Below are 20,330 nucleotides of genomic sequence, written 5' to 3'. Positions count from 1 at the left end.
ATGGGACCATTCCTACCATTGTGCAAGAACGAGTACATTCTAGTGGTAGTGGATTACGTTACCAAGTGGGTAGAGGGAATTGCCAGTCCTACTAATCACGCGCGGGTTGTAACCAAAATGTTTAAAACCATCATTTTTCCTCGGTTTGGAGTACCTCGAGTGGTCATAAGCGACGGAGGCACACACTTCATCAACAAGGTTTTCCAAGGGCTCTTGAAGAAAAACGGTGTCAAGCACAAAGTTGCTACAGCATATCACCCCCAAACAAGTGGCCAAGTGGAAGTGTCTAATAGGGAGATCAAGAGCATCCTGCAGAAAACGGTCGGAGCTACACGCAAGGGCTGGTCTTTAAAGTTGGATGATGCGCTATGGGCCTACAGAACAGCCTACAAAACGCCATTAGGGACCACTCCATATCATCTGGTCTATGGGAAGGCATGTCACCTCCCTGTGGAAATCGAGTACAAGGCGGCATGGGCTGTCAAACTACTCAACTTTGATATCAAATCAGCCAGGGAAAGGCGTTCCATACAGATTCACGAACTTGAAGAGATCAGGCACCTGGCTTATGAAAGCACAAAGATCTACAAGGAAAAGACCAAAGCCTATCATGATAAGCGGACCATCTGCAGAAACTTCGAACCTAATGATCGAGTTTTGCTTTTCAACTCCAGGCTGAAGCTCTTCCCTGGAAAGTTGAAATCTAGGTGGTCCGGACCTTTCACTGTCAAGGAGGTCAGACCGTATGGAGCCGTGGTGCTACTGGATCCGAATGGAGGGGAATTCGTCGTAAATGGTCAGCATCTTAAGCCATACATGGCTGATACGACAATCGCAGCAGGGGAAGAAATCCCCTTAGGCGATCCATCCCCAGCTCAATAGGCTGATCAAAGTCAAGCTAGTGACTTAAATCAAGCGCTTGGTGGGAGGCAACCCACTAGTAAGTGTAAATATGTTTTTCCTTTTGTAATTTGTTCCATTTTGTTTTTATTTCTGTTATAGAAAGAAAAAAAATCGAAGACCCCCGGAAGAACAGTCCACGGACTGCTCTCACTGGAGGAACAGTCAACAGATTGCTCTCGCTGGAGAACAACTGCTCCTCCAGGTATGTTTTCGACAAAAAAAAAAGAAAAAAGAAGAGGAAGCGGTTAGGGTTTGCCTACTTAAGGCAACTACCCCACTTCCCCACTTAGACTCACATTGCCGCCAACATCCTCCCCATAAGTTTAGAACCCTAAAATCGAAAACCTTAAACTCTTAGCCTTCTCTAAATCGATTTTGGTTCTAGCACTTAATAGATCTTGAGATTTCGACTTGATCTCCTTTTTCCGGCACTCTCTCAACCGGACAAGGTAAAACTCGAACTCTCTCCAGTCGCAAGTCGGGTTTCTCTCATATCTCTTTTAAGCGATTGAATCGTTTTTCATGGCATTGCACTTTAATAAGATCATATCATGATTGCTTGGAAGATAAGAGATTCATTGTAAAATGATATATAATGAGAGCCGCCTTGTTTCGAATTGAATTGAGAATTGCGACTGATCATTGTGTTGATTGTTGGTTGATGCGGTTTGAATTCAGGGTCGTTGTTCTTCATGATGTGATTTGGGTTGTTCGAAAATTGAATGGACTTGGATTTAACTGAGAAATGGTGAAGTTCCATCGTTTTCTACAAAACCCACGAACGGTACTAATGCATAATTCATCGTTCTGTTTTGCAGATGGCTCCGAAAACCAAGCAAAAGGCGATAAAACCCCGAAGATCACCCGCGAGAAACTACGTCCCGCCAACAGGCCACAACGCCCCGGCCTCTTACCCATGGCCGCGCGTTGGAAAGGAGGGTCAGCCGATTGATCTCGACGACCCAATGCTCCTCACCTTCAACTACGAAGGATGGGACAAGGAGTCTACGCAAAAATACAACACGCTTCTCAACACCGAGATCTTGCCCACTCGATTCGGTCACACCGAAACCCTCGCTGCTCTTGGGCTAGACACGGACGTGTTCGAGACGCTCAATGCAATGGGGATTACGCCCCTCTGTTACCAGACGCACAAACTCTACCCGGACCTAGTGAGGAAAGTTCTCGCTACAGCTCATATCGGCTACGACAACCCTCAGGCACCCACATATGAGAACTGTTCTTTCTCCTTCATGGCCGATGGCAAGTTCTGATACCTCTCGCTTGACCAGCTCAACGAGATATAGGAGATGTCGGACGAGCGAAAGGATGTGGCAGTGGAGAACAAGTTCACTCCGACGGAGCGCTTTTAGGACCTCATAGCAACCGGTACCGGATCATTCGCCTCCATAAAGGCGTATCAGTCCCAGATCTGAAACCCTACGTTGAGGGTAATCGCGAAGATGGTCTCCAACCTCCATTTTGCAAAGGATCAGACCTCAAAGGTCACCAAAGGAGAACTGCAAATGCTATACTCGGGTCTTGAGGATGAGATCCGCAGGTCACGAGCTGGAATCCCGTTTCAGCATGTCTAGACCAACCCCGGTTTCCATCTCATCTGGATGTTCTACACGCGAAAAGACTTCCTGCTCAGGAACGACAACAAGAAGGATCGCTGCGGCAGCCTGCTCACTCCGTTGTTCAAGCACTTCAGAATCAACCTTCAAGCTTACGCGGTCAACTACAACAATGAGTATGTGGACACTCCATATCTGATCTCGTGCCACATCCTCCGCGACGAGACCACATACAGATTCACAGAAAAGGAAGGAAATGTGTTGTTCATCAAGCTGCTCCAACCGCACCTCACGAACTTTAGTATGATAGAGAACATCAGTTTCTTACCTGACCCAGAGTTCCTCTGTGCCGACCCGCGAGCACCACCTCTTGACGATGATATGGACGAGCCAGAAGACATCACACCGAACGAGGAAACGACCTATGACCTAGGTCCACTCGACGATGACGAAGCAGCATACCGTCACTGGATGGTTGACTCACAGCGGAAAAGCAACAGCCTCATGAAGAGGATCCCCAAGGCGATCACGGGGGGATGTTTCGGAGGTCAAGAGCCGCAACCAGCCGCAGCTGAGCAGACTCAACAGCAGTACCATCGAGCAGGGAAGGAACCGGCCGGATGTTCCGCTGGAGCAGAGCGTCTTCTGAGGAACAGGCGGATGGCTGGACGCTTTGAGAGCGGGGACTCAGACTGATCCCGCCTTTTCACCCTATCTCATTGTTTTATCCATCTGAACAATTTATTTTCTTGCTTTTTATTTGCTTGTTTGGTTTGTTTTTAGCCTACCTCAAATTTATTTTCACAACCAGGGATGGTGTTAACTAAGTCTAGGGGAGGTGATTGTGTGAAACTAATCTCTTTCGGTTTTTATGTTTGAGTCAGTCCAAACTTTTGTGGGAATTAGGACCCTATTCTGTGATGATCTTTTAACCACCTCGTGCTTAAACATTCTTATTCAGTGACATTAGCGGCGACGAAAGACCCACACTTGGACCTGGAACGGCCCTGACTTATCTCACCTGATTCTCCAGAAGTTTTCAACAGATCAGGTTACACTGGGCCGACTTAACTCCATCTAAACTCGAACCTAATCTTGACTGCAAATTCCTCTTGTCATTGGCATTAGATCAGGGAAACGAGACTTACACTCAGGACTTCTTACTCTTTTTACCAATCTTGCTGATCCTGAGTGGCTAGTTCATTTTTAGCTAGTACCCACCTTGTACCTAAGCCTTTATTCCGCCTTCATGCATTCTATTCTTCAGTTTCATATGTGCAGATATGTGCAAAAAATTGGAGAGGAAATGATCGACGCAGCCTCTTACTCGTAATAGTGCAAGAACAATCAGGAACAACCAGCTCCTGAACAATGAGAGGAGCAGTCAGTTGAGAGCAAAGGAGCTCGACCACAGGGCACCGATCATTCCGCGTATTATCTCCTTCTCTGTCACTTCATCATCTATGATCTCATCAGTTAAAAAAAAAAAAGAGAGGAGACTATATGTATATTTACCATTTTATGAGATCATCGATAGAGAAGGAAGACTAAATCGGTCAGATGCCCTTTTGAGTTAACTCGGTCAGAACTAGAACAAGGAGAGTTGGTACCAATGGTGGGGAGCAGAAGAACAGTCAAAGCGATAGCTCCAGAAGTCAGCAAAACGAGTGAGAGGCTGTGGACGTCAATGGATCCATTCTCTCTTGCTATTTTGCGCGATATCCTGCATCCACTTCAAAAATTGGTAGCCCCTAAACACTCTTTTGACTCACTATAAATTAGCCTGTTCATTCCTAGCCCGTCTACCCTGAATGATGTTTTTGACAAGAGGATCACGACACTTTAAAACGAATATAGGGAGTTCTGTCTAGAAAGTGTGCCTTTCCAGGTTTGAGATGTAGAGTATGGAGTAGATCTTTGAACTGTGATCAGCGAAAGTTATGGTAAAAGTGTGTGGTCCTAGTCGGTTGCTTATATGGTTCAGAGATTTGAGGTTAAGGTATGGTTATTGAGGATTAGGAGAGTTCCCACACTTTCAAACCTTTTCCCTGTTCTTGATACTTGCCTTGTTCGAGGACAAACAAGGATCTAAGTCTGGGGGAATTGATATATGGTGTTTTTGACATCATTGTGTATATGCTTTCAAACTTGTTTTCGTTGTTTTATCGAGTTAGTCTAGTCTTTTTAGAGTCATTTCAGGTCTGGAGAAGATAAAAGAGCTTAAGGAATAGGCATGAAGAAAAGAGCAAGGATTGGAGATTTCCCCTGAAGAACAATCCGCAGAGCAGTCTGACGGACGATCCTACCAGGAACAGCCAGACGATTGTTCTCGATAATTATGAAAATTTCCATATCTTCCAAAGATTTGCCCTAGTTGCTGATTCTCCACTCTGAAGTCTATGGGCACCTCCATATAAAAGTGACCCCTATCTATCTTATTTCTTTACGCTAGTTTTTGGCAAAAAGACCTAGACCTATTCTTGGATATTGCTATTGTAAGGGAGACGGCTCGTATTCTTGACAGAGAAGATCATCCTGAACCCCATTGTTTTACCTTTGATTTACATGCAATATTATTCAGTTATTATGTCATGTTCATCTTGTGTTATGGCTGAGTAGTCGTTTAGCTTGTCTAGGGTTCTAGGGTGTTACACGCAAGGATACACATAAATAAGCACTTATCGTTTCTTCGTTCATTCTAGTTCTTAATGCTAGTTCTAACCTGATCACTAATTGTTAGATCTTAGGTCCGATCACCCACTAACCGTGTAGCAGTCTACCTGATATCGAATGAATGAGCTGAACATCTCTAGCCAGTGAAAGTAGATGCTAGAGTGTTCAGTGAACTTATCGGACTTGATCTCTATAGCTTGCGACCGATCCTTGATCCAAACGACAGTTTAGGCGTCAAGGTCGGACCGCAACGGGAACAGCACCACGACAGTGGGCTGTTCTACTAAGAGTGATCCGTGTTCTATATCGTGTCTTAACGAGCTTGAATAAATGTTTGGCTAAGTTTTAACACCCGATGAGAAATCCTAGATCAGCTTATTCTCAATATCGAATCTAAACCTTTTAAAATCTTTTACTTTACTTGCAAGTCACTACTTAATTCAAAACCCATTTTAGTTTTAGCTAAGTTGAAAATGCATAAGAATAAAGTGTAGACTGGTCCTCTAGATTGAATCTCAATTACTACAATTATCACTGTTAACTTGACAATAGGAAATGTTCAGTTTTACTGTATCAACAAGTAATACTGGTACAGCACAGGGACTGAGGCTCTCCCTCACGTATCCTTTGTCCAGTAGGTCCTGAACTTGCCTCCCCAATTCTTTGGTCTCTTCCGGGTTCACCCTATAAGCTGGTTTGTTTGGCAAAGCAGCTCCTGGTATGAAGTCTATTTGGTGCTCAATGCCTCGGAGTGGGGGTGAATTGTGTGGAATCTCTTCTGGGACACATCTTTGAACCTGTCAAGAAGCTTAGTAATCTATGGGTGAAGAGTTAGCTCATCAGAACCTGCACTCAAAAGCTCCTTAAAGATCATTAGTAGCATTTTGTGTTTGGTAGCAGCAGCCTTTCTTACACAGCTAGGCCGGATAAGAAAGTTAGATTTAACAGACTTCTCTTTCTCTTTAACCATTTGCAAATGAATTTCATGGACTTGTGCTGGTGTGAGAGGTGCTAAGCTTATCTTACGCTTATCATGCATGAATGTATACATATTAGTTCTACCATCATGGTTAGTTTCTCTATCCCACTGCCATGGTCTTCCTAACAATACATGTCCAGCTTGCATAGGTACTACATCACAAACTACTTCATCGTGATACTTACCAATGCTAAATGGAATGGTCACTTGTTCTTTAATTTTAAGCTCAACCTTATCATCTAGCCACCTTATTCTATATGGATGCGGATGCTTAGTCTTTTCTAGGCCAAGTTTATCTAACATGCAAGCACTAGCAGCATTAGTACAAGACCCACCATCTATGATAAGATTACATACCTTGTCTTTTATGGTGCACCGGCTGTTGAATATGTTTTCTCTTTGGATGGTCTCGGCTGGTTGCACTAAGACACTAAGCACACGCCTGATCATCAAGCTCTCTCCCACATCGGCATATTCAACCTCCCCATTACTCTTCTTGAATCTCAGGTATTTCTTCTTCATCACGAGATTCATAGCCATCATCAGTGAGTAACATAACCCTCTGGTTTGGGCACTCTCTTGCCATATGCCCTCGGCCTCTACATTTGAAAACAGTGATGTCTCTGGCACGTTGGGGATTAGTAGTTTTGGCTGGCTCGTTTCTGGTCTCCTTAGTGGGTTCAGTGGAGCGAGGCTCAGGCCGGATATCTCCTTCAATTCCCTTTCCTTTGTCCACTGATTTGTTGTAGTTGTTGTTGCTTGAGTTCCAAGAAACTTGAGACTTGCCCTTGGAGCTCTTCTTTTTGATGTGATGTTCAGCTTGGGTAGCTAAATGGAACAGGTCCTTCATGTCGGCATAAACCTGTCTTCCCACCTTGCAACTTATTCTCTCTTGCAACCCATCAATCAACTGAGCCGTGGTAGCTTCTTCATCCTCATTAAGGTCCAAGCGGTTTCTTAACTTCTCAAACTCCTCATAGTACTCCTCCACCGACTTGCTACCCTGCTTAAGTGACCTGAACTTTCTTTGCAAGTCTCTGTGAAAGTGTTGAGGCACAAACCTCTGCCTCATTGCGTCTTTCATATCCAACCAGGAGTCTAGCTGCCTCAGATTGCTTCTCCTCCTGTCTGAGCACAACCTATCCCACCAGGAAAGCACATTTTCTGTGAGATGAGCTACTGCCAAAGCAACTCTCTTAGGACCCGGGTGATTATAGTAGGCAAAGATGTGATCCATCCTCCTCTCCTAATCAAGAAAAGCTTCTGGATCAACCTTTCCAGCATAGCTTGGCGCGGTCATCTTGATGTGTCCTGGTCCTTGATTATAGTTTTGTTGGCGTGGAGCTCTATGTAGCGGTAAGAAGTCTTCTTCTTCAAACCCTTGGTTGCGGTTTTGCCAGCGTGGGGCTCTTGGCCGGGGTAAGAAGTCCTCATCTTCTTCACCATAGTCATCATGTTGTACCCTTGCTCTTTGGTTTGGGTTAGGACCGTGTTGCTGCCCGGTATCATCACCAGTTCGTTGATCATCATTGATGCACACACCTTCCCCGCGGTTGTCTAGATTGGGGTTCAAAATCCTATCAACATTCCTGACGGCTTGTAAGGGAGGCCTCTGTTCAACTCTGGTCATTTTATCCCCAAGGTCTTGGCGCATTACCCTCATTTCCTCTCTCAAGGCATGGAGGCCTGCATCATGGTGGTTTGCTCACTCGATTCCCCCATGTTGGTTGCTAAGTAGTACCTTAAAAGAAATTAGAAAAGCTTTTAGTTTTTTTTTTTTTTTTTTTTTTTTAATAAAGTTTGGAGTTTAAAGTTTCTAAACTTTATTTTCCTATTTTTTTTTTATAAAAACGAAATAAGGAAATATTTGTTTGCAAGCAAAGTTTTAAAAGAAAGTTAATATGCGGTTGACAGAAAAAGAAACTCGACCAGAATGTAAAAGATCTCGACCAAAAATTTGGAAACTATGATATGCAGCAATGCAAGACACGATCTTAGAATGAATATGAATCTAGGATGCAATAAACTCGACAGGATGAAGAACTATCGAAGAAAGCAATGCAAGACACGATCTTAGAAGGAATATGAATCTAGGATGCAATAAACTCGACAGGATGAAGAACAATCGAAGAACACCTTTTTTTTTTTTTTGAAAGCAAATCGAATGAACTAAAGGTGCAATAGGATAGAAAAAACCTGATGCTGAAGGAACTTCAGCTCTGATACCAGAAATGATACAAGCCTAAGCTGACAAAGGCTATATGATTCCCAAGCAAGAGAGAAGGAGCCGATCTAGCACAAGGGTGATCCGGTTTTGGACTGATCTAATCAACCAAAGGGATCTGGACAGGAACGGATGGGTGGATCGAAGTGCACCACACGAGAGATGGAAAGCTCGTGATACAACACAGGGTTCTCAAGGCCGTGGAGGTACTGGTCTCACAAGGCAAGGAGAGAGGAGGCGAGTTCTTGCTAGAGAGCTCTAGGGTTTTCTTTAGAAGAAAAGTTTATGTTTATTCAAAGTCTGCCACAAAATGAGGGTTTGCGAAACATATAAATAAGAACTAAAGGAACAAGCTCCTTAGGTCACGAAATATAAATGAGAAACAAAACTATAGTCTAAAATGAAAACATAAGGTAATGACATAAGTCTTCATAGCCTTGGACCGAGATAGCATTTAGGAAATTGTAGATCAGGTTGTGGCCTCGTTAAAAACCTTCCTCCGAAAAACCCATTTGGGAAAAAACCAAGAGCAAGGAAAAGAGCACACACAAAGGGCTTGGCCTAGTTGCTAGATCCGTCCAAGAGTCTTGCTAGGAAAATTGATCTTCTATGGTAATGATCATCAGGTTGTTGTGGCCTTGTTCCGGAATGAATGGCCATATATCTTCACTTGATGCTTGATTCTTCTCAGCCAGTTCACTCTTTAGCTCATCTTTCTTCAAGCTTGAATCCTCAACCTGTCCAAGATCAGAAGCAAGTATCATGCTCTCATTAAATTTATGTTGAAGTACTTTAGCTCTTTGTCTAGTGATAACTCCCTTGAATACGGTTGGTACCGGCGCTAGTGGCACGTCTTGAACTGTCTCTGGTTTGGTTATGTTGCTGATCATGTCCTGAATATCAGGTTCAGTTAAGTCTGGTTCAAGCTCTGGTTGAATGTACTCATCAGTTAGGTTAATATGCTTGTTTGGGAGGTCAGACGACTGGCAGGAAATGTCAAGTCAGCTTTCTATATTTCTCATAACACAAACCTCTAAATTTGCACATGAAACAACTCAAGAATTTTACATTTTTGTGTCGTAATTAGTTTACACGCGTGATAACTTTTTCCAAAGGAGTACTACATCACATTATCAAACCAATTGATTGATCTTATTAATAAATTAGAGGGCTTGTGCGCGCGCGCAAGGTTAATGACTTTGCATTTGTATTTTTGTAAAATTTGGTGCAAGATTTGTAAAATTTGGTGCAAGATTTGTAAAACATCATGGTCTTCATTTTGTCACCAGCTTGTTTCATATAACTATTTTATTTATTTGGGAGTTCTGTGTGTTGTAATGAACCGTGGTATATATAATTTATTTTGCGAGTTTTGTTTAGCTTTCGACGTTAGTTGGAGAACAAATGATTTATGATATTAATTACTTTAAATGACTCTAATTAGTCATAAAATGTCTAAATTAACTCATATAGTTTTGAAATTACCAGCTAACTTTTGAAAGATACAAATTTATTATTTTGCCATTACTAATAACTAGGAAACAAACCCGCGCATTCGCGCGGGCTATTAAATTCTTAATTAAAAATTTTCAATTATTTAATTTAATTAAATGTGTATACTTTATTACTATATTTATTTTTACTTTATACAACTATTTATTTATGTTTCATTTATCTCCCACATTTATTAACTATATATTTTTGTACACATATACAAAATTAATTTGAATTATTTTAAGTTCACCTTATATTTTATTTGAAAATACTGATCAACTGAAGGGTGTATGAAAAAAAAGATGAAATATTGACAATGTTAGATTCTCAAAAGAAGAACAAGCTACTTTGAAGAGGTATTTTAACGATCTACCAAAAAACATATATCTTTACCTCTATAAAAATATATAGGATTGATCGAAGATTTTTTTTACAACTTAAATTTATTTTTATAAAAAAGGTCGAACATTTTATCTTTGACGGGTTTCTCCACTAAAGCTAGGAAACGCTATTCTTGTCGTCTCGTCACCTCCATCTCCGACGGTCCCTTTTCCGTCACAACAAGCTTCGTCTCCGTCACCTCTACCGTAACTCAACTTTGTCTCCAGCATCCTCCACGATAACTCACCTCCGTCTCTGTGTTTCTCGACAAACCCGAAATCAATTTCACCTCATTCACATCCGGATTCAATTGCAAGCTACTCTAATATGTGAGTCTTTAACCTGTGCTATTCGAGTTGTTGTTATGATAGATTAATTGATTGCATGTTGAGATTTTGGAACCCTAATTCCCAATTACATATAACCTAAACACGGGTTTGTGGTTTCCTTGATTGTATTGGGTTTACAGTCTTTTTGTTTGCCTCTTATGTAGCCTTTGATGTGTAGCAGGCGTGGGAAGAACCCTCTTTGTATGGTTTTGGCTCCGACAAGAGCACTTGCACGTCAGGTTGAGAAGGAGTTCAGGGAATTTGCTCTAAGCTTGGATACTATATGTCTTTACGGAGGTACACCGATGGGACAGCAAGTGCGGGAGCTCAACTATCGTGTTGATGTTGTGTGATATCACTCAAATTACCATAATAGCGACTTTGCTCTCTTAAATTAGAGGTTCAATTGTAGTACTTAGGGATAAAATCCATATAGAGCGTAGGCGCACAATAGACTTTAGAAATCAATTAAATCAAGGTTAAGCTAGACTTTAGAAATCCATATAAATCAAGGTTAAGCTAGGCAATCAATATTAAAGCAGTAAACAAAGCAGTAAGCAGGGTGAACAAGCCAGTTGTTCGATTGATTGATTGAGGTTTGTAAACAATAACAAAGAAAGTGCTAAACCTAGAGATCTATCAATCAAGAGATTCAAAACTACTATTCAAGGATGCAAAAGGTTTTACAGGAAAGACGTGCTATTTCCCCATGAGAAGTATTGTATCCTTACATATGTCTCCCAAACTATTCCCTCATCCCAGATGTCTCCGAAATAAAAGTTCGAAACTTATTTCCCCGTGAAACTCAATTAGATATTGGTTTAGACAATTTTCAGTCTATTCGCAAAACCAAACCCAAAAAAACTCAGAATTGGAACCGAAACCGGCTCGAAACTGAATATTTACCCAGATTGACCTGACCCGTTGTCCCTCCCTCTTTAAAATCAGAAACGACTTCCCCTATGAACCCAAACCCTAAAACTGATTAATCAACTATGATTCTATCACCCCCTCCCCAAATTTCTGACTGTGAGAGTAAGGAGTGATGTCTGGGTCTTCAAATGTCGTGTCTGAAGCTTCCTCTGGATCATCAAATGGGCGTAGAAGAGGTAGACGATTTGTAGGTGTCCTGAAGAATTGTTAGTGTAGTAAATCTGTCATTCTATTGATGTCAAAATCGAATACCAGTCCTTACAGGAGATATTTTCGATGTGTATGCTGCAAAGAAGAAGGTAATTTAGTTGTCGGCTCACGATTAGTCTCGTTTCAGAATGTTGTTAAAATCGTTTTTAGCTAGAGAATGATGATTGAGTAATGCTTTGTTGTGTATGGATATGTATGTATAATGATATTTTAGCTGGAGAATGATGAGCATAGATTCAAATGAATAGATTAGGCAATATTGGAGGAGTTAGAATCACTTGAATGCAAAAATACAAGTATTGAGCAAGAGGTGAAAGAGATTGCAAGAGAGAGATTGGTCCTTGAGAAGGAAGTACTTGATCAAGTTGAGGAAGTGTTGGCTGAAGAGAAAACAAAGATGAAGAACATGATGGTTGTCTTAATCACTAGATCTGAAATTTGTGTTGGGTCGATGGTGCTTCTCTCCTTCAAGAAATGGTGAAGAATATGTCTATGTGTTCTTTAGTTATGAACTTGAATCTTTGTTTGGTGTTGTAAGAACTTGAATCTCTGTTTTATTGATGATCTTTAAAAAATTGATGACTTGTTTTAGAGCTTTGTGGTCATATGCATTGAAAAGAGGTAACAAGAAATGATTAAAAACAATAAAGCCGACATAAACATAAACAAGATAATGTTTATTAAATAGATGCCACCTTCCTAAAGCCACATTCAAAAGTTATATATCATCGGTTTGAACAAAAGATGATACAAAAAACAGAAAAACCGAGACTCCAAAATCACAAAAGCTGAGACAAAAACAACAAAAGTCAAGACCACCATCAACACATATCTTCATCTTCATATCCATGGATGATATGACAACCAGCTGGAGAAGAAGTTTGAGAAGGAGTTTGAGAAGCAGCTGGAGAAGCAACATGAGAAGGATCAACTCCAGAAGCCTACCAAAAATGAAAAAGAACAAACCTGAAATTAGTAAATCTGTGTTTTGAACTTGCCAATGGTGAATCAGAAACTGAACAAACCTGTTTTTTAGTTTGAAACCTTGAGTTGTGATCAGGTTGGCCACATATTCCCCAGTGCATAGTTCTCTTCTTATGTTTTGGTTGCTTCTTGGTTGGAGACTCATTAGCAGGTTTTTTTCTTTTCTTGTCAGCCTTATAGTCAACTTCTTCCTCCCCGGTTGGTCTGGATCAGTGATATTCCACGAATTTTACTCATTTTTAGCCATGATATATAGATGTTTTAGAGACTATTATATGTATTTGAAGTGTGTTTTAGAGTGTTTTCAGGTTCATGTACGTTTTGGAGAACTTTGGTGATTTTGGGGCCTTTGGAGCCTTTGGAGCCTTTGGAGGTGCAGAACTGCACAAATGCGTCAGATGTTTAGCTATGGATGGAGAGCTTCTCCCGGTGCGATTGAGCCCATGTTTGTATTCAAGATAGAGCTTTGAGTTAGCTTTCCAATGCCACTAGTTTGAGGACAATTCAACGGTTAGAGCAGAAGTTATGCCTGATTTACGGAAGAGTGGTATGTCTGCCTCCGAGATAAAGCTGTCGAGGAGACGAATGGAATGTCGTTCGACGGTGCACCCTTGGTGTCGATAGAAGGTGATCCCAGAAGATGGGCCGAGCCTATTTCAAGACCGACTGAAGACCAGAAGCCACCACAAGTTACCAGAATATCCCTGGACGACCTAAAACCCTATGTATGTGTGTTTCTAAGCCATTGTTGAAGGCTACGCTTTCTTTTATTCATTGTTTTAGGTTAGGAGAGAAGAGATGAACTCCTTTAGAGTCCTCTTGGAACTCCTTGGTTTCTTATTTGGTTTTATCTATTTTATATCTATTCAGTTTATGGTTTCTGTGACAACTATCATGTCTGAGTAGATCCACCAGCTAGGTTTAGGGATTTTATAGGGTTTGGATGAACTTGTAATTTATAGAATTGCTAGGTGATTTATTGTATCCTTCAATAGGATTGTCATGAAAGCTTGCATTCTAGAGTAATTAACTAGGATCATGATTCTAGGTGTTGACAACTGCGAGAGTAGGCTCATACCTGATAATAATTATGTTGAGCTAGGTTGTTAGGCGCATGCGAGAGCTGGTCTAGGCATCTAGCGAACAAATAGATTTGGACGTTAATGCTTGTCTAAGGAAGTGTTGATCGACACTCAGACAATTGTATCGATCGATAACTAGTCAATACTATCGATCGACACTCGATTCTTGTTCACATGCGAGAGCTGGAACATAGGACTTAGTCATCTGATTAGTAATTGCATGCGAGAGCTGTATTACTTGCTTATTGGAATCGAGTTCTAGGATCAACCCTTAGCATCTATAGATTGAGTTCTTATAACTTGAATGAAACCCTAAGTCTAGCAACCATCCTTCTATCACAAACAAACTCCAGATTTACTGCTTTATTATTTATTACTTTATATATTATTTGACTAGCATTGTCTGAAGCTAAGTCTATTGTGTGAGATATCGAGTCTCTGTGGCTACGATCTTCAAGTACTACAATAAACCTCTTATTTGAGAGAGTAGCTTGAAGGTTAATTTGAGCATATCAATCAGATTGAATATGGACGTCCGGAGCACTCGTTTCAAGCCAAAACCGAGCACCTCTCACCCGAATAAGGCCATCTACATAGTTTCTTCTCCACATAGCTATTATGAACCACTTATACGAAGTTCCCAGCCTTAAGCTTCTTATGAAAATGATTCCATAGGCATGCTCACAAGGAATACCATAAATCTTAAACTTCATACACGTGCAAGTCCATTTATCCAAGCTGACACGGTAAATACATCCACCAAACTACACTTAACCAAGTGCACAAAAAGAGAAAGAGAAGCTAAATCAGCGAGTCCTATTCTCATATCTCAAATAAATTTCAGCTTCTGTGTCTGCAGCATCAGCATCAACAACAACAACATCTACGACATATTATAAAGTGCGTCAATGTCGGTGATAGAGCTGTGGGCAAAACTTTTATTCTTATCTCCTACACCAGCAACACTTTTCCCGCTGTATACATTTCTCCTGGAATGGCTTTTGTTGGTGAATGTTGTCCTCGAGCTGTCACTGACATGAGGAATCTAACATTGATAAGTATAAGAAGTCCAATGTGTATTCTTGCAGATCTAAGAGAAGATAAGAGATTTCCAATGAATTATCCAGGTGCTTGCACTATCTCTACAGAACATGTATATGTTTCCTTACTATTATTCTTCAATTGTATAATCAGAAACATTTATTAAGAATGAAGAATTTATAACCTCAAAACGATTGTTTCTTTTCTAGGGTGAAGACTAAGAAAGGACCTAAGAAAAGAAATATTCGTATATATAGATTGCAGGTCAACCACCAGCTAGATGCGACGGTGACAGTTGTAAAAAAGTGGAGAAGATAATAACAGCACCTACCTTTTGATCAGTTATGAGCATCTCGAGGCTCTCGAGGCCCATCAACTCACCGCCATTTGACGGTACTCGTCTCCTATAAACAAAGAAGACGATTGGCAGCCTGAGAACAGTGGCCGGGTTCAACTCTGAAGCAAGAGCTGATAAGTTATCATTGCTGCTTACTGTGATTGTGAGTGAGAAATAGCAAGGAGGCTGTTTGAGTGATGAAATTCTTGATGTAGACATGATTATTTATAGAATCAAATTAGAGAAAGTCGAAAGAGCAAGAGTTGGAAAATTTAATGTTAAGTAATGGAAGGAGGGTCTTGGATCGTAAATGTAAAACTAAGGATCCGAATAGTAATCACGGTTTTGATAACATAAGCGGTGCGGAATTAGAGTGTGGTACGGTCTAACTTCGGTTCCTGCAGTTTCCGGGATGAGTGCGAATTTAGTTAAAAAAAGTAGTGCGGTTTTGTTAAAAAATAGTGCGGTTTTGATAAAAAAAATAAAATTAATATATTAATACGATTATAGATTTTTTTTCTGCTAAGTGAAAATTTCAAAATAATATTCTTTTTAATATAATTTTAAATATTAAAATTAATTAGAAATAAAAATTATAATATATATATTCTTGTTAATATAAATTTAACTACTAAAATTCTTTTGAAATAAAAATACAAATTAAAAAATAATTTTAATATTTTTATTTTAATTAGAAATATAAAATTATTTGGGTATTTAAGCATTTCATATCATATTCAAAAGTTATAAAAATGTGTACAATTACATAATCAATTAAATTAACATATATATATTTTTTAAAAACCAAAAATTTTACATTAAATCTAACACTATTAAAAGGAGAATAACAAGTCTTCTGAGTTATGCCACCTAGGATCAGAAAATCAGCCACTAATATTGCGGCAATGTTTTGGGCTTCTTGTCCTTGCGTCGACTCATTCTCTCTTCTCTCTTTGATGATTCCGCCGTTCTTCTTTCACATTTCTTCTTCCACATCTTCGATTACTCTTCTCTCCAAATCCGTTTCATCTCATACTTTCACCACTAACTACTCTAATCAGACCTTGCTTGAACTCATTCAATGGATCCTTTTCACATTTCTCTCCATTTATCTATTAATAGATCTATTTCCTTAGCTTATGTCTAGATTAATATTGAAAAGCTTCTCTCAGACAATCATCCCGATGGAACCCAAAAGAAACGCTTCAATCTCCAGCAACCGCAAGACCAACAAGAAGACCGTCGCCTCCTCCGCGACTGCGAAACCAAACGGGAAGTCCACCGCTTCTGTTCCCTGAGACGGTGAAGAAAACGATCTCGACTCTCTTCTTCTGCGGCGACGACGATTCGGTGGCACATTATTTTCAATCGCCCATGATGAGGTCATTCAGACAATCCCACGACCTTCTGTTCAATTTATCTTCACCGTCTTCTAAAGCACAAGGGACACAGTTTTGTTATAAGGTCATCACACAAATACTCTTTTGTTAGTCGAGATACAAAACAGAAGCCAGAATCATAATTAAGTCAAATCAACAAGGAACCCAACTTCAACCCTCTGCATATGTTCATGATGATAACAAGAAACTACTCTTCAATTGGCTCCATACACTCCGTAATCACCTTCTTCTTCTTTTTTTTTGGTTCATGCGGGATTATGAGATTTTTAAGATTTCATTGATACTTACTTTGATTTGTTTATTGAAGGATCTGAAGAAAAAAAAATCATTGATGAGGTCAGGGAGATAAATGATCAGACTTTTAAATCTCACAATATGGATGAAGAAGAAGAAGGTGATTAATTCTTTAGCCAAGTTCACCCATTTTTTAAAAAAGTAAGAGGAAAATCAAAATTAACTATCAGATTCCTGCAGTTTCCATTGAAGATGTACCGGATGTAAAAGAGGAGAGCGTTGTGCTTGAGTTTCGCCTTAACCTTCTCCAAATGATTCATTGATTTAAGTTATTGGTCGTCCCATCCTCTTATGAGACCACTCATATGATAAGTATAAAGGTTGAACTGTTGTGTTCCTTAGAAAAGGACTATATATGCATCTTTACTCCATGTTTTATAAAGGTGTCCTCAAACGTTGTAATCTGGCGGGTTTCATCTGAACCTCTGTTCGATTCTTGGATCTGACATCTGATCTTTTGTCGCTTTCCATGAGTTGAAGATGTTGCAGATGCGTACAAAGCCATCGAGTTGGAGCTTACATTGGCAATAGCGTATTTCAGCAATGGGTATGATTTTGTCATCAATTCTTTGTATCAAGGGGTGAAATATTTTTCTCGGTTTATTCATTTATCTGTTTTGATGCAGAGAATGCTTATTATAATTTGTGATCTCAGGAAGAGGCTATCAAGCTACATGACCCGAAAAGGATGTTGGATTGCTCAAGGGTTCTTCAATGAGTGAGATTTCTGAGCTGAAGAAGCAAACAAAGATATCGTATGAGAGGCAGCTTAACCGCATCACAGATATGGTAATTTCTGTCATAAAATTGACTTCATTGTTAATTTCTGCTCTCCCTAAAGGTCCCATGGTATGTGGCTGTGCTTTATTTGTCAGTACATTTAAAGAATCAGTAGATTGCATTGTGCTGTTTATGTCATGTAATGGGTTTTTAGGCATCCCTTACTCTTTGCCGCGTTCCTTAAACATTGTTCATGAGCTAAAAGCCATGTTTGTTAGTTCATATTTAGTTTTTTTTTTTTTTTTTTTTCTTTTACTGTTGTCCAGCTTGAGACATAGCTGAAAGAAACGGCAAAGAAGATGGAGCGGAATACTTGAAAAGCGGAAGAGAGCATATGAAGTTCTGAAATGGTCAAGCGATGAGATTAAGAAGCTGAGAAAAAAAATTGGAGAGGGCGAAAATAGACCAAAGGAGCTGCAGAAAAAAAAAACTGGGGAAATGCATCAATCTACAATTGAGAATCAATCTATAAGTGTTCTCACTGAACTGGTAAAATATATCAATCTGTGGTTATAAAAAGCTTCGTCAAACTCTGATAAGGTTTATCAACAAGAAGACAAAGTATAGCTAATTACAGATGCACATATATTTCTTTTTCCACTTTTGATGCTGAACAAATTTGACTTTCGTTAATTTTTATTTTCCTTGATTAAAACGGTTTAATCTTTGTACTTACTGGTCATTGCTGCTTGGTTGATCAAAGCTAGAAAACTAACCTTTACAGATATTGAGTGTGAACTTCTTCACGTTATTATCGCGTCACACTATACTGTATTTGCAGCACTATTTGTATAAAGTTACAAGAATATAGTACTGCTAAAAGAGCTAGAAAAAAGCGTTGCAGTTGCACCTAATGAATCAAAGTTTAAGATGATGATAGATGAATGCAATTGAAGGCAACTATTAAATTTATAAAAAAAAATTAATGTTTATGTACACCATGTACATATACAAACAACCTCACAAAAAAAAAATTGATTTCAATTTTATATTTTATAAAATGATTTTTAAACTACGTCGACTTAATTTTAATTTTCATAGAACTAAAACTGTAAAAAATTAAAAGCAATAATAATGACAGGTATATGAATAGCTATTAATTCATCAGTCTCCGCGACCCGAAGACGTTCAAAATACCATAATCATAAATTACTAAATGAATTATACAGTAATTCAAAAAATAATTGACAATTATTACACCATTGATTCCAATCATGGGTAAGGATTCATCGAATAGAGTTTGAAAGTAGTAGTCTTTGTGAAAACTATGTCTTTTTTTTTTTGTCATCAAAAGCTTTATTTCAAACTTAAACCGGTCCTATCGTACTAGCCTCGTGAGCTAGCGGAATAGAGACCATACTGTCAACCAACATGTAGTGTAAATCACGTGATCGGGCCTCTTTTGCAAGAGCATCCGCACGGAAATTCAAAGAACGAGGTATAAAACTCAGCGAAAAGGAAAACTAAATGAAAACTATGTCTATAAGATTGAAAACTATGTCTATAAGATTGAAATAAGAGCATTTGTGAAAAAAATTAAATGGATTAAGCAAAGTATGCTTCACATTCTTTGTCTTAATTCAAGGAGTGTCCCATTTGTTGATATTCGAATATATGATCACTTATGCATGTTTTGTGGAAACTAAGTTTCCCAAATTGAATCAGTAAAATATGCTACATATTTTTATCGGTTTAACTTCTAAGGCATCCGTTTTGATGATATTGAAATATATTAGATCCCTTACGTATGTTATTTATTTTGATTAATAATATCCACTTGGTTTTCCTTTATTAAAGATTCAGTGTACGAAAACAAGTTCACTTTTTGATTAAGATCATTGTGAGTTGATGAGACGTGACTATCCATTATCAATGTATAACTCCTTTCAAATGTAAGAACATAATATCTCTTTTGTGGTCAAATGAACATAATATCTATTATGATAATTTTTCATAAAGTAATATATATTCAGACAAAAGGTTATAAAATATTATTCTATAAATGGTTAATTAATTAATGCATAAGTTAAAATTCACTTTCTTTAAAATGATTTCAGGACCAATTATTTTATAAATGGTTAATTAATTTATGCATAAGTTAAAATTCACTTTCTTTACAATGATTTCAGGATCATTGATGTAGAAAGTGAAATAAATTATATCTACATACTTTTGATAAATATTTTAAGCCAGTGCATTATTCAAAACTAGAAAAGTATATTTAGTTTTTATTCAAATCTACAATATTTTTTATTTTATTTGAAATTATTTATTTTCTTCAAAGATTTTTATTCAATAATATAAATATATTTCCTTATTCTAATTATATTATAATGTGTATCTAAACTATAATATCAAACAAAACTATTGTGTATTTATTCTCTTATATGTAACTATTTAATATTTATGTATATAAATGAGATAACATTTTCCCCATTGAAATCTATATCAAACATAACAGTTAAATTATTGTATCAAAACGATTAAAAAAATATATATTATACAAACTTGGTGCGTAATGCCAGACAATCCTAATTGTTTAAAATACACAAAACAAAATTAATGAGTAATTTAAAATAATTTTATAATTGTTTAGCTACTTATATTTTCACAATATATTATAATATTTATAAATAAAATAAACATACTAAATATATAATCAAAATTTAAATTTAATCAAAAATCCCGGGCGTAGCCCGGACCGGTCCT

The 20,330-nt window shown here is 38.6% G+C and overlaps 1 protein-coding gene and 2 long non-coding RNA genes across 3 annotated transcripts; 2 read left to right on the top strand and 1 right to left on the bottom strand.

The window, feature by feature from the left end:
- On the top strand, window positions 1-882 carry LOC125579915. The gene has a single exon (XM_048743822.1). It carries the CDS (start codon window positions 1-3, stop codon window positions 880-882), a length of 882 nt encoding a protein of 293 aa, XP_048599779.1.
- Window positions 883-14,469: 13,587 nt separating this feature from the next.
- Window positions 14,470-15,590, bottom strand: LOC125580728. Its single transcript, XR_007318477.1, has 2 exons — window positions 15,142-15,590; window positions 14,470-14,800 (listed from the first exon to the last, which is right to left on the bottom strand). It is a non-coding gene; the product is annotated as an uncharacterized LOC125580728 (long non-coding RNA).
- A 249-nt stretch (window positions 15,591-15,839) lies between these two features.
- On the top strand, window positions 15,840-18,448 carry LOC106395174. The gene is made up of 5 exons (XR_001279153.3): window positions 15,840-16,762; window positions 16,855-16,941; window positions 17,022-17,388; window positions 17,497-17,630; window positions 17,888-18,448. It is a non-coding gene; the product is annotated as an uncharacterized LOC106395174 (long non-coding RNA).
- Window positions 18,449-20,330: the final 1,882 nt, after the last annotated feature.

Source organism: Brassica napus, chromosome C1, assembly GCF_020379485.1.
Source record: "Brassica napus cultivar Da-Ae chromosome C1, Da-Ae, whole genome shotgun sequence".
NCBI classification, from domain to species: domain Eukaryota; kingdom Viridiplantae; phylum Streptophyta; class Magnoliopsida; order Brassicales; family Brassicaceae; genus Brassica; species Brassica napus.
Note: the sequence above shows the minus strand (reverse complement) of the source record. Positions and strands in the feature narration are given on the sequence as shown.